The sequence below is a fragment of the Micropterus dolomieu genome, linkage group LG10 (genome assembly GCF_021292245.1).
Source record: "Micropterus dolomieu isolate WLL.071019.BEF.003 ecotype Adirondacks linkage group LG10, ASM2129224v1, whole genome shotgun sequence".
Taxonomy (NCBI): Eukaryota; Metazoa; Chordata; class Actinopteri; order Centrarchiformes; family Centrarchidae; genus Micropterus; species Micropterus dolomieu.
Genome location: NC_060159.1, coordinates 4,843,854 through 4,857,721, shown reverse-complemented (window position 1 = coordinate 4,857,721; position 13,868 = coordinate 4,843,854). Strand labels below are relative to the sequence as shown.

The window sequence follows — 13,868 nt, the reverse complement described above, 5'->3', positions numbered from 1 at the left end:
GATCACAGTGGAACATGCTTGAAAAATTACCACCTTGTTCTGGCATATGAGTTAGTGCATACGTAACCAGTGGTGCAACATTAGCATTTACTTCCCATTTTGTTTCTGATTGCCTGAAGTCAAATATTTCCTCTTTTTCTAACTGTGTTTTGGTCTCCACCAGGAAGGAAGGATATATCTAGCTCTTTACCCTCTAAATGGCTGGTAATAAAAGATATTAAAGAAGACCTATTATGCTTTTCCACATTTTATGACTTATCTACAATATTATAATGTGGCATGTTCATGTTAAACATGGCCAACATTTCAAAAATGAGGTTAAAGCATTTATAAGACATCCCTATGAGCAAAAACCTCACATTTCCTCCTGTTCTGAACGATCTGTTTTGAACTGCTTTTTCTACCAAGGGCTCTGTTCTACATAGTCAGACGAAGCGGGTGTTCCATATATGGACATGTGCTGCCACACGCTCAGTCTGCCTGTTCCAACCAGCAACAACAACAGCTTGGTAACATGCTTCAAGTATTGGCCAATCAGAAGACAGTGGGCTTTCACAAGGGGTACCTTAAAGAGACAGGAGCATCTACAGCTTTTTTGTCTGAAACGAAGGCCTACATGAAGAGTCAGTATAACAAAAAAAATGGTTTTTTGAACTTTGAATCATGCAAAGCTGCCATACAAGCATCACAGTGCTACAATATAGGACTGGAAAAGCAGCTAATAGGTCTCCTTTAAATACATAGAAAAATATTTATGCATTATTTGTTTATTTTTTGGAAATGTACTATCCCTGTCTAGACAAATGAAGTGAATGACATGCTCATGAGCAAGGTTATGTTGTTAGGCTAGATTTTCTGTAATTTGTTTTATGACAAACCTTCAATGTGATTTTGAGTTATTTTACTTCTGGACCAAATCTCGAAGTTCTAGTTTCCCTTCGGCTCTCTATTAGCTTTTCACACTATTAAGAGACAGTGAACTTTACAAAAAGTGCCTCATTTAAAGCCTGCTTCATGATCTGTGTCACAAGCCTGAACACAACTATAGAGCAATCATTCAATTAGCTTGAATAATTCATGATTCATGGTTCATGTATGTGAAAGTTCAAACTTACTTAGACTTGTTTGTTTTTATAGAAATCTGTCAAGCAAAAAAAAATCTGTACACTATTTGGCACCACTGCTAGTTTTGAATCACATTCAGACCTTCCAATTACCAATCCCATGCCAGTAAGCTTTTGTAAGTGGATCAAAGAGACAGTCATACTCTAACAGAAACTTTTCATTGTTATACACCTGCTATAAAGTTCAATATTTCAAGCCTAGGAAACACTCTTCGCTTTTGGTTTTACTGGTCAGGTACAAAAGCAATTTAGGGTTTACTTAAGTCATACTCAGGCTTACTGCCTTTTTAAATACTGCTGCACTTCAGTCAGTTATCACTTCCTCTTCATACACTGCAGCCCACTGCAGTTCTTTTTGCCATTGCCTAAGACCTTCTATGAACGCTGGAATAAAGCAGGAATGTATGCCTCCTGCTAATTTAAACTTTCGCAGTTCTATTCACACAGTGCAATGTGCAAGATAATTCTTCATAATGGACACAGTGTATGCCATCTGCCCAGTTCAGCTGTTCAGCTATTTTTATTGTTACAGAAAAGCATGTGGTGTGCTTTCTGTCCACAGTCTCTCTCTTTCCACTTGGTTTTGTTTCTTGTTTCTGTTATCTAGGTGTGAGGAGGAAGGTGTGTGCACGGCCTGCACAGTTTAATTTGTACAATTTTGTATGATAACACTAACCACTTTCACCAACTTGTCTGAGTGTCCTTGGCTTAAAAGACTGCTATGCTCCTCACTTCTGAGATAACGGCCGCAAGAGATGAATACAGAATTCTTAATATTTAAATGGACTAATACTGTATGTTTAGAATTCACTTACGGATTTAGCAAGCACAAGTTCTGGTAACTAAATTGTTTTTATATACCAAATAGTTGGGAAAGAGCTTCAGAACCATGAGCATGTTGCAGTTTGTGGATACACAAATGAGATACACTGTCCAGACTGAAGGACTGAATGACTGACCAGTGGGGCTGCGCTCTACTCTGGTCAGCTTAGCTGCTATTGGTTGAGAGTGACCAGTTCCCACTCCTTAGGGGCCATCTCGGACTCCCTTGCACCTCAAGAGGTGCCTGCCCATTAGAACACTTCTAATCCGCCAATAACTGACGGATACCCGCTGATATTCAGTGCTAAAATTACAAATTACTCAGACGTTTGTGACATGATCTGGATTCTCCCTGACTTCGATGCACTCTATCTCCTCCCTTTCTCGTTCCCTCTCCCTTTCCCGCTCCCTCTCCCGCTCTTTACGTTTGGCCCGTTTCTTTTTCTTATGTCTCTTTTTGGATGGAGGGAAGAAGGTCAGGAAGACGGGCAGGATGACAAAGCAGTGCAGTACAGTGCAGCCCGCAGTGAGGAGGGAGCACTTGAACAGTGTGTAGGTCAGATTGGAAGGCACAAACACTAGGGGCATGATCCCGATCACAAAGCAGGATGTGTTCTGTAGGATGGCTGCTCCGTGCTCCTCCAGTGCCAACTTGATGCACTGCGTCCTAGTGTGCTCGGTGGCTAGCACAAAAGTGTACAGGTGTGGTACACAGTGATCCATGGCAAAGTTGAGGGTATAAATAAGGCACAGGATTGAGATGCTGTCCATGCCAACGTTCCAGAGGGTCATCAAACCCAAGACGCCCAGCTCCACAGATGTTACCGTGAGGATGAGCCAGAAGTTTCCCAAGGGGTTGATGACCAGGAAGAAAGTGAGGATGAGGATTGTGAGCACGCTGAAGCCTGAGGTCAGGATGGGCGAGATGACAGAGGAGCTGTAGCGGTCCATGAACACAAACGTAGGATTGAAGGCAATGAACTTGATGCTGTTAATCAGCATCAACGGGCGAAGCTTTTCCAGAAGCTCCACCACCTCTTCACGCTTCTTCTCGGTTGTCCTTGCCACCAAGTACATGCGTGAGGCGATAATGTCGTACTCATCAGTCTCACGGTTTTTGGAAAATATGATGTCCTCAGTGAAGTGCTGGTACTCTGGGCTGCGCAGGAAGGAGCCTTTGAGGATGGTGATGAAGTCACTTTTGGTTGACGCACTCACATTCACCACTCGTAGGTAATGGAAAAAGTTGTCCATCCAGGAGATCTTGTTGAAGCCATGACTCAGAGTCTTCAGGTGCTCCTGCACCGTGGAGTTCCAGTACTCGATGGGCTCGTAGATGTAAAAACCAATTACGGGACTGTAGTTACTGAAGTATTTCTGCTGGGTCAGAGCGTAAGAAACACTCGGAGAGTTACTTGCCAGCAGGTTCACAATATTTGATCCGTCACTGATTTGTAAACATCCCATGAATGAGAAAGAGGCGTAGATGAGATACAGGATAACCACAAAGGGTTTGACATAGGTGTTGGTAATCCATTCTGTGTAGTGCTCACGCAGGAAGTGCTGGATGAAGTGGTTCTGGTACGGGATGCTGTCATGGTGAGTGGACAAGTCATGGCCGTCACTCATCATGGTTTTAAACCATGTGGGCTGGCGGTCCAGGTACTCCACAGAGGGAATTTTACAACAGAAAACACTGTGGTAGCGGTTCTGCTCCAGCTGTCCAGCAAACACCAGGCAGGAGCCGTAGAAAGAGAAAACGTAGAAGTAGTTGACCAGGATGGCCACGCACATGCTCTGGCAGAAAATTTTCACAGACTCGATGTTGGTGAAAGGACTAGCTCCCATGCCAAAGGTGATGATGTAGAGTGAACTGGTCATGGTGTAGCACACCATCACGTCAGCAAAAGCATCCGCCACGCGCTCCTTGAAGGGGAGATTTTCCCTTGTTCTCCTCCAGCCTGCCAGCAGCTCGAACACCCCTTTAGTTCCATGGCCTAGAAGTAAAGAGAGAACAAATTCAGTAAGACTTGTGTTTGCACTGATGTGTTAGCGCTGTGGACATAAAAAATGGTATGGAAAATCACTCTATTTTCATTTTAATAATTCTTAAGAAGGAAAATGTTCCATTTCTCAGAAGGATTTCAAAAGCTGTTTTTTTTCAAAAGCAATTCCACTGTTTGCAAGAAGCACTGCTAGATACAAAAAGCAAGCTACAAAAGTTGACCCCAAAAAGCAGGAAATTACATCCATAAATTAAATGAGACAGAGAGCGACAAGCCATGCCACTTCCACTGGACTAATAAACTCTTCAGAATTTGGGCAACGTGGGTGTTTTTAAAAGAGAAGTTAACTGACAACTATGGCACTATGTTTTCGCTGCAGCTTTGATTTAAATGTCTGACTGGCTTCTTATCCAGGATCCTTCTTTGTTTCTATGTTGAAGAACATTGAAAAATTAAGAAATTGAAAGAAAATTGAAAGAGATATTTAGTTTTATCAGTCAGCAACTGCATGATAGAGCTGGTAAAAAATTCTAAAGGTTTTATGTGTTATGTTGACTTATATGTTTGTATGAGATTCTTATATACATTTTGGAGGGCTGTGTAACCAACCAGCTGGCATCACAATTTACTGTAGTGTGTAAATAATACAGGAAAATATGTATTTCACTGATTCTACATCCTTTCACAGGTCCTAGAGGCTGCCATGTTAAGCGCAGCAATGCAGTGATATATTGGTATTTTTAGTAGCACTGGAAAGGCTGCTAAACAATTTCAGCATGACAAGAGAGATTAAATATTCAATTAAAAACATTCATTTTACACCTAAACAGCCTTGGTTTGTCTCCTTTAATAGAGACAGGGGCTTTCCTTTTCTTTTCATATCTGAGATAGAGTTCTACACTGTCCTCACTACCATGCATCAGTAAACATCATCCATATCTGTCTGCAGCAAGCCCATTCATGTGAGTCAAATCTGTGGGATTTTCACCAGTCAAAAATATAGACATGAATACACAACGTTCAAAGGCATATGCTCCATAGTGCAAAATCTCCCACACAGGAACACCCGCCCACCCACTCACACTGTTCATTTACTTGTAAAATGCTGGAGCTGCATTTCTGATGGGAGGGGGAACTGCTGCGATGGAATGTGTTATGGATTTCTGAACACTAGAATCAATTTAATGTTCCTCAAACATATATATTTCAGTACAAGTGAACACCGGATTTGGCCCATCCATAAGTTTCTCTGCCAACATCAGGGTGGAAAAATTCCTTTCAAATCAAGCAGGTGGACAGTAAAGTGAGAGCGATTGCTAACCTTGACAGCATTATAAATTTCCCCTTGTCTGACACAGAGAAAAAAAGTTAATTAACTCTAAAGGATATGTCCTATATAATGAGTCAGCTAGATGGCTTTTCCTGCTTTTAGTTTTATTAAGCTGTGCTACAAGTCAATTAGTTAGTGTCAGTTGGTTTAAAGGGTGTGGAAAGAGAGGAAATTCATGCCCACGGTTTTCCCAACAATACGCCAGAGGCATCCGCTTGCGTTCCCCTTCGCCAGTTACCAAGTACGATGTTTAGTACTGTAATTTTCTAGACATGATTGGAATTGCTCTGGGATTCATTACAGTGATTGATTACTAGCAGGTGGAGGTGGATAATAATGAGCCCATCTGTTAATGCGTCCCTGGTCAGTATCATTACTAACACCACTGAAGAAGAACAAAAATCAGATTAACAGCATATATTTACTAGGATTTGTGTTAAAAAAAATCTATATTTTTTGATTTTTAAACTCACCTGCATTACAATTTAACATAAAGTTCTATAATATTAAACTTTACTGTATATATATAGTTGTATCTACTGTATCTAAAATGCATAAAGAATTATCAGGATGTACATGCTGAGTGTTTTTTAAAAATATATTTTATTTATTTATTTGGAGCGAGAGAGAGGGCTACAAGATGCAACACAGGTCAGTGGCTGGAAGCAATCCAGGGCCACCAGGACACCCTGAGAGTTTTTATGATCAATGGCAGAAGAATTTTCTGTAAACCAAAATTGATTATGTTTCAGGACTACATAGGTTGACCCTTATTATTCCCGAAACTAGTGTTTTTTCATGTTTAGCTTTTATTTCAAATCAATTATACTTTACGTTACTGCCAACAATCACAACATGCTGCACCAACGGAAGCCAGCGCCATACCGAAGGCTGGATGTTAACATTCCTAAGCTTCCAACTTAAAGAAACTGCTCGAGTCTGCTACAACCCCTGCGCCCTATTGATACCACCGTTAGGAGCAGAAAGAACTAAGTCATCACATGGTACACGCTATGCTTGTGTTGACACCGCCACCAAGCCACTAGGTGGTAAAGAAAACCTCGCTATCCAACAGTCCCGCTGACAGCGAGAGGAACGGAGACAACAAGAAAACTCTCAGTGCTTTAAGATGAACCTTAAAGGTTACCTCTACTTATTAATGCATCTTAAAGAGGTGGTGTCATGCTTTTTGGCTTTTTCCCTCTCCTTTATTGAGTTATATATCTTTTTTGTGCATGTAATAGGTTTGCACGCAGTCAGACTGCTCTTTTCTTTCATCGCTGGAAGTTTTAATCAATGACAAAGAGAAAATAACAGGAAAGAGGGGAGCACATGGCGGACAGCGTGATTGACACTCAGTGCTAATCAGCTTTAGAGGAAACAATTCTCTCAATGTCTGAATGGAGATAGAAAAAACTGAATGCCCATATTTTTACTAGGGCCTCACTGACTGATACAAAGGAAGGCCAGTGTGAGTTAACATAGCAGCAGATTCAGAGATTCAATTCCCGATTATTGCAGTGGTAAAACTAATTCAGTGTTACCGAGATGTTCCCTAAAAAATGGCACAAACACATAGTTTGACTACCCTCTTTACAGCCACAACTATGAGCGTGCAGGAAATATCAGACTCTCTTTTGCTGTTGCTCTCGCCAACAAACACACACACACAGTTACACAGTCTTGTTTCTATCACTTTCAAGGACATTACATTGACTGACATTAATTCGCTTGAGACTTACCCTAACCTTAAACCTAATTACTACTTGCCTAACCCTAACCCTGCCCCTAACCCTTAACCAAGTCTTCACCCTAAATCTTTATGATTTGCATTTTGGGGACATTTTGTTCCCCTAGGGAAGGCAAGTCTCTGCAATGTAGTGTAAACAGCCTTATATCCCTAAAACATGAGTTATGAGTATAATACACGCACACACACACAGCTAGCAAATGAACAAGTCTGACTACTTTCCCTTCACTTTTTCCTTTATGTATGACACTGCAGATGGTGAAATACACTGGCAACTGCAGTGAAGGCCTTCAGCACTTGGTCCTCAAAACTGTTCTGAGTGCACTAACTGGGGATTGTTACCAGCAAGGCAACCTGCAAAAACAATCATCATGTGGATTTAGCTTTTTTCAGTGTGCAGCTGCTATTGAGGACAATGGGATCATGTCATTCTTTTTTTTTTTTTGCAAATGTTTTGGTTTTAGCATCTGTGAGTAGTTTCTGTAACTTAAAAACATCAACTCTAAATTTGAATAACGGCCTGCTTATTCAATGTCAATTCTACTTGTGACCCAAGCTTAGTCTTTGACACAGTGGTCAATACTGTTTAAGTATGCAGACGATGCAGGTGTGTGTGTGTGTGTGTACCTTCGCCCAAATAGCAAAAGTTGGGACAGTACATGATCAGTGTAGTGTAAGAAAAAATGCTACCTAAAGTTACAACAAACAAATTCATATTAAAAATAGGCCCACCAAACTATATATTCAAGATATTAGGGTTGAGTAGACCGTCCTACAAGAAGTACAAGGCTTTAGTGCTTCAATCAGTCTCTGTAGGATGATGTCGCTATTCAAAAGCATCTCCATCACCCACAGCAAACATAGAAGTAGCAGTCTGTGGGATCTTCTACACATGGTGATGTAATTTTCCATGAAAACTGATTCATAAGCGGGCTGTTTGTTTATAGCGTTGATCTCTTATCTGGAGCGTAACTTGTGCGGAATGGCTAACTCTAGCTGGCTCTAGACCGTTCAGCATAAGTTACCAAGGCGAAGTTTCACGGTAAGAAGTGAACCACCGTTACCTCACTGAACTGCAAATGGGAATTAGCTTTTAGCTAAATCTGGTATATATATTGTGCATTGTCCCTGTTAAATAAATAAATAAATGAAAATAAATGAAATCCTGCTTTGTAGTACAGGCCCCTGGTCTGATTCATTCCACTAGAAATCTAACTGAGTTCATTATTGAGCAAAAACCTTGACAACCAAGAGTTCTGACCAAGAGACAAGAATCGCAGTCCTGCACGCTGGCCCCATGATGATGGCGTCTGCCCCCTGACCACTTTGATTAATTAAATCATTTTATCAAATCCTTTAGTCCTTTAAACACATAATGAAATGATTGTAGTTGATTTTAATATTCATGTGGACGTTGACAATAATTACCTTTAGTACTATATTTATCACACTGTTCATTTGGTTTCTGTCAGTGTTTATAATCCCACATACTGTTTTGACCACACCCTCAACCTTATTCTGGCATATGGCATTGAAATTGAACATTTAGTCGTCAACATAGACAAAACAAGAATAATGCTCCTACTTTATTTGTATGTCTTCTACATAGATCATGACTTTTTGGCTGGGACATGCATCTTAAGCCTCAGTCTCTTTCATAATTACATAATTATACCATGTATGTAGCCATCACATTTATATTTAACCCTTTGACCTCTGCAATAGTGGTGGTCCACCAGTATTGGTAGTTTTGCTTATTGAGTCATTTGTCATTTCTTGGAGTATCTTCAAAAGATTCATATCCCTAAAATCTGAACTAAGAGGTTATGTATGTCAATAAACCATAATAATTAATAGAATTATTGAAATTGTGTCATAAATTAAGAAAATAAAAAATTGGACATGTTTTTCCATCAGATTTTCCTAAATAAACTCATAAAACAGTTCATGTCAACTACTACTAGTATGTCATAGCAACTATATTAACTATAAACTATGTTAAACTATGCTAACTATGCTAAACTACTGACTCTTTTTTATCAATATCTCATTTACATTCCTATAGACCTACATCATTGCTCCTCTGGCGGCACCACACGTTCTCACTATAGACTGGCTGTCATGCAATTTTTCAAAGCTTGCAATGTAACGACGTCATCATTAGTGCAAAAACAATTTTATTTTATATTTAACCAGGATCTTGCAGATCGGGGCCGCCCATGGGGTGGTAGGATCCATTTTCAAAGGGTTTTCACAGTTTCATTCAATTCAGCTGGAAACATTAAAAAGTCGGCTAGAGATGGATGTTCTTATAAACTCAAACAGTTAGCTACCAAACTACAGCTGATAGAATCTTTGAGCAACAGTTGTTAAGTCAGACGGAAACAGTCGGCACTAAAAATGAGAAGCCTGCTTTTGTCTACCTCTGCATTAAATCATTCTAAAATAAATTTTTAATGGTAAATCTGCCATTTGCTGCTGGATTTGATCTCTGACCGGTCTTAAGTGCTGAATCTCCAGTTGAATAACTCTAAATCAAATTACTCCTACGACTGGTACCAGTACTTGCATTATAACCAGTCTGTTTTTTTCTCCTAATTTTTTAAGCATTATCTTTTTATACTTTCTCTTGCATGTTCGAAAAAAGATTTCAATTTAAATTCAAATAATTTGTTGGCTCCGAGCAGTAAAGTGATGCTCAGGTCACTAAAGTACTGCAGTCTTGTTTCATTTGAGGCATATCACCAAAATTACGTCATTTGCAGACTCATTTGCAGAACTGGAGATGGTCATGTATACTTGTATCCCCTCCAGGCTTGAGTATTGTTAACACCTTATTTGAGTCTCAGCCGGCACTTAGACAGTATTTCTAAAAATCCTGGCTATGCTCCAGTTATCACCTAATTCTGGTAATTCTCTGACCATAAATACAGTTTTAGCTGGTTGTAACAGTTCATCATTTACCTACAACACTGATGAACTATTGCGCCAAAACAACAGCTGCAAAGCACAACTTCAAAGCTTCTGTACACTCTCTGCAAACTTTTACTGAATCACGTGTTCCCCTTCCGTCCATTGAGGGACAAATGAGGAAAAAAACAATAGTCTCACAGCCTGACCACGTTAGGCCTGGGCTGCTTTTGCCCTCCTGTCTTCACCTTGCCCACACTAAAAAGCCAGAGAGTCATTAAACTAAATTACTGCTCTAAAACTTCTGTGGCATGCAGACCCTAAAACACATTCATCACATGGCGAGAGAGTGTGTCAGTTACTTCCGCCCACCCGTCAGGATGACAGAATAGCCAATATCGCAAGGAGAAAGTCCCACCACAGAAGAGTGATCCGAAAGTGATGACGAACACACGAAACACACGAAAGTCCATAAGCAAGCTTCACATCCAAATCAATATTTTGGTTCCCTTCTTATAAACCACAGCATTTTGTGCAATCAAGAAGGACATTTGTCCAATTTAATTTCAAATGCACATTTCCACAGTGCTGCTTACATTTGTTGGTCTGGCTAATTGCAGCTGTTAGCTCATACACCATTTTAGCTAGCTGTGAGCTTAAACCTTAGGCCCTCCTCAAATTTTGCACGATCTGGACACCTTTGTGGCAAAAATGTACATGCACATAAAAATTGCTATATAATTATTATACATCAATATATATTTTCTGTTTTCTTTTTCATAATTCACAACTTCTACCCTGCTCAAAACTAACTAACTCTGATTTTAACCCATTCAATGCCAGTTTATTTGAATTATTTCATTATTTATTACAAAAAAAATATTATTTTCCATAAAATAAATTGTAGGGGGATGGGGCTTTGGTGGTAATAAGAGTCTTGAATATGTCAAAGATAACCAACAAAATCTGATGGCATTCGTTTTTTTTTGTAGTGTCCGATTTAAAATTAGGCACCCTCTGGACACCTACGTGGCAAAATGTGCATGCATAAGAAAACTGGTAAAATCATTATAAATCCATATTTCTTTTGCTTTTTTTCCATAAATCACTTAAACAACTTCTACCCTGCATTGAATAATTTTGCCAGAACCAAATACTTACTCTAACCATAACCAACTGGGGAAGATATTGCAGAAAGCAAGAATTAAAAAAATGAAATTCAAAGAAATACAGAGTTTTGAATAATTCTCCTACATCTGTGTTCTTGTCTGGCTATAGGTCACATATTAGACAAAATGCATTTTTTCATGTCTTTTCAACATAAAAATGTATTCCGTGTGTGACCTCCAAAGTATGAAAAAGAAAAAAAAAGAAAACAGTATCTTTCAGTCAGCTTTCAGTAAATGTGTGTGCAAACGCACAAATTTGGCTGCCTTTGAAACTTCATGAACAGATCTGTCTAGCATAGGACCTCTCCAGCCCTCGCTGAACACGTACTGAATACACCGCTCTCAGACATGCCTACACAACAAGCGGCACATTCCATCGCTGAGCTAGAGCTGGAGATTGTTTAGTATGTCTCACAGAAAATGTTTTTATAGTTGTGAAGGAAAGTTAAATATTTTCTGGTTTCCCGTCTGATGTCCTCCAGCTGCTCTGCCTCACCTCTCTGTGATATACAGAGTTTCTTGATGGACAAATAACTTTACTTGTTGCTGACACTACAGTAAATGTAAATCACTGAAAGTTGAGGCCGAGTAACCCGGAGGACATAAGAGGGAACGCCAGAAAAACGTTTCTCCATAAAATATGATCCAGTTTCATCAGAATCAGTGAATAGTTATAAGTTATAAAGTTGTGTGTTGTAAAGTAGTTGTAGTTTGGTAAAGTTGTGTTGAAACACTGCGCTCCAGTGGCTTTTTATCATTTTTGTAAATTAATTCTTGTCTCATTTGTGGTTTGATAAAAAGTAAATTGATCAAATTCAGTGCACAATATCACCATTTTCCAAGCTAAGCTGTAGCTGTCGTGTCCATCAGGCACACCAGCAAGAGGATGAGGTGGTGCGCTTTAGACATGTTTCGACAGAGGCAATATGGGAAAAATATGTTTTTTGAACATTAAAGCATGTTAAAATTTTCTAGTAGACCCCCAAAATAAAAGTATGAACCTGAAACTGTGCATGATAATGTTAAACATTGAATTTCCATGCTGAATAACAATGTAATCTACCTGCCTGTGTCATGACATATATATAGGTTTAAATGATTGTTCATTAAATAAGAGTCACTTCAATGCAGTCCATATGAAAATTCAATGTGCACCCAAGATAAAACCTCTATACTGCTCTGGTTTTAATATCTGCAAGTTTTGTCACATTACAAAGATTGCCTTTCTTGTATTTGTCTGGTATGAGACACCCTCACCCACATACACTCACACTTCCCCCTAAAACAGTTCAGCAGCAACACTATCCTGGATTTTGAGTAGGAGTCTGGCTGGGTTTGAAACAGATTTTCTGGAATTGTCCCCAGGTGAGAAACAGCAAATTTGTCATTTGCATTTTCAAGTCCTCTTCTTCTGGAATAAATGCACTGTTTTTCTGTAGAAAAAGATGGAAATCACATCTCTGTTTCTTTCTTTGTATCCACTTCCATTTACTTATATGCTCCATTTATTTATAGTCTTTTGTTTATGCTTTTGTCTTTCTGCAAATGCATAATTCAAAGCGTTGTCCATAAGTCATATGATACCACACTAAAACAGCACCTAAAGCATTAGCTTTAGGACAGTTAGGACAAGTAAACCATCCAAGCTGTTTAAAAAGATATGTCATTATTTGGATGGTGTTACGCTTCGAATCAATAAAATAAGAACCTGTTTGTTTCGAACTGCTGATGCCACTTGCCACTGCTGATGCTGTAGCTGTGCCCAAAACTACCAGTTCCCCTTCGAGGGAACTCGAACTGCGTCGGTTACGACACTATGGGAACGCCTCTAGGCGAAGCAGGTCTGAACGTGAATGAAATCACTCCAATCCTATTGGCTTGTTGCTAGAACGGTAAGGTGTGACGGAATAACCGGAGGAGTATAAAGCACACCTGTACACACTCATCATTAGCTTATTTCTATTCAGCAGGCGCTCTGTATGTTGTTTGAAGAAAGCTCCAGTCCTACGAGCAGTATGTCTTACCTGAAGAAGAAGTCTACCAGCATGTCCGGCAACCAGATGTACAGAAGGTGTGTTTTTTTCTTGCCCTCGGTACATCACGGAGGGAGATTCTCATGAGATGTGTGTCTCATGTTTGGGGATGGAGCACGCACGGGCAGCTCTCGAGGGGGCTGCCTGCGCCCGTTGCGAAGCCCTTTCCGTGCGGGTACTGACGTACAGCATGGCTCTCTTTTCCGAGGATGGCCGGATGTGTTTTCCCCGTGGTGCGGGCCCTGCGGCCGCTGAGGCGGCCCGGCGGCTTCACTCATGGGGTTCACAGCGTGATCTGTCGGAGGATTTTGGGACGGCTAAGGCTTTTTCCCGACCTTCATCCGCTGGCTCCGACGCTTCCTTTCCTCGTTCGGGAGCCCGTTCTCGGCTTCTCCTGCTCGCGGTTTGGATCCGGAGACGCTGCAGCAATCCGACTCCGAGGAGGCGGACGTGCTCAGCGCAGTGGACGATGACTTCCGGGTGTCGGGGCGGCGTCATCTGGCAGCGCCCGACTATGACGTGCTGCTGGAGGTGGTGACTAGAGCCGTGGCTAAGCTCAACATGAACTGGCCACAGGAGGAGCAGACACCACAGGCTAGTGGTAAACTTGATGAAAGGTTTCTTAAGCACCACACGCCACCTCCACGCCGGTCTCTGCCATTCTTTCCTGATTTACATGATGAACTGATTAATCATGGGGCAGACCCTTCTCTACACGGCTTTC

At 40.5% G+C, this 13,868-nt stretch overlaps 1 protein-coding gene across 1 annotated transcript in view; it reads right to left on the bottom strand.

The window, feature by feature from the left end:
* Positions 1-740: 740 nt before the first annotated feature.
* ptchd4 (patched domain containing 4) overlaps positions 741-13,868 on the bottom strand; it is a 40,687-nt gene continuing 27,559 nt past the window's right edge. Inside the window, exon 3 of the mRNA XM_046059860.1 lies at positions 741-3,943. Coding sequence (XP_045915816.1) covers positions 2,268-3,943 — 1,676 coding nt within the window. The 3' untranslated portion in view covers positions 741-2,267. The remainder of the gene's footprint in view (positions 3,944-13,868) is intronic.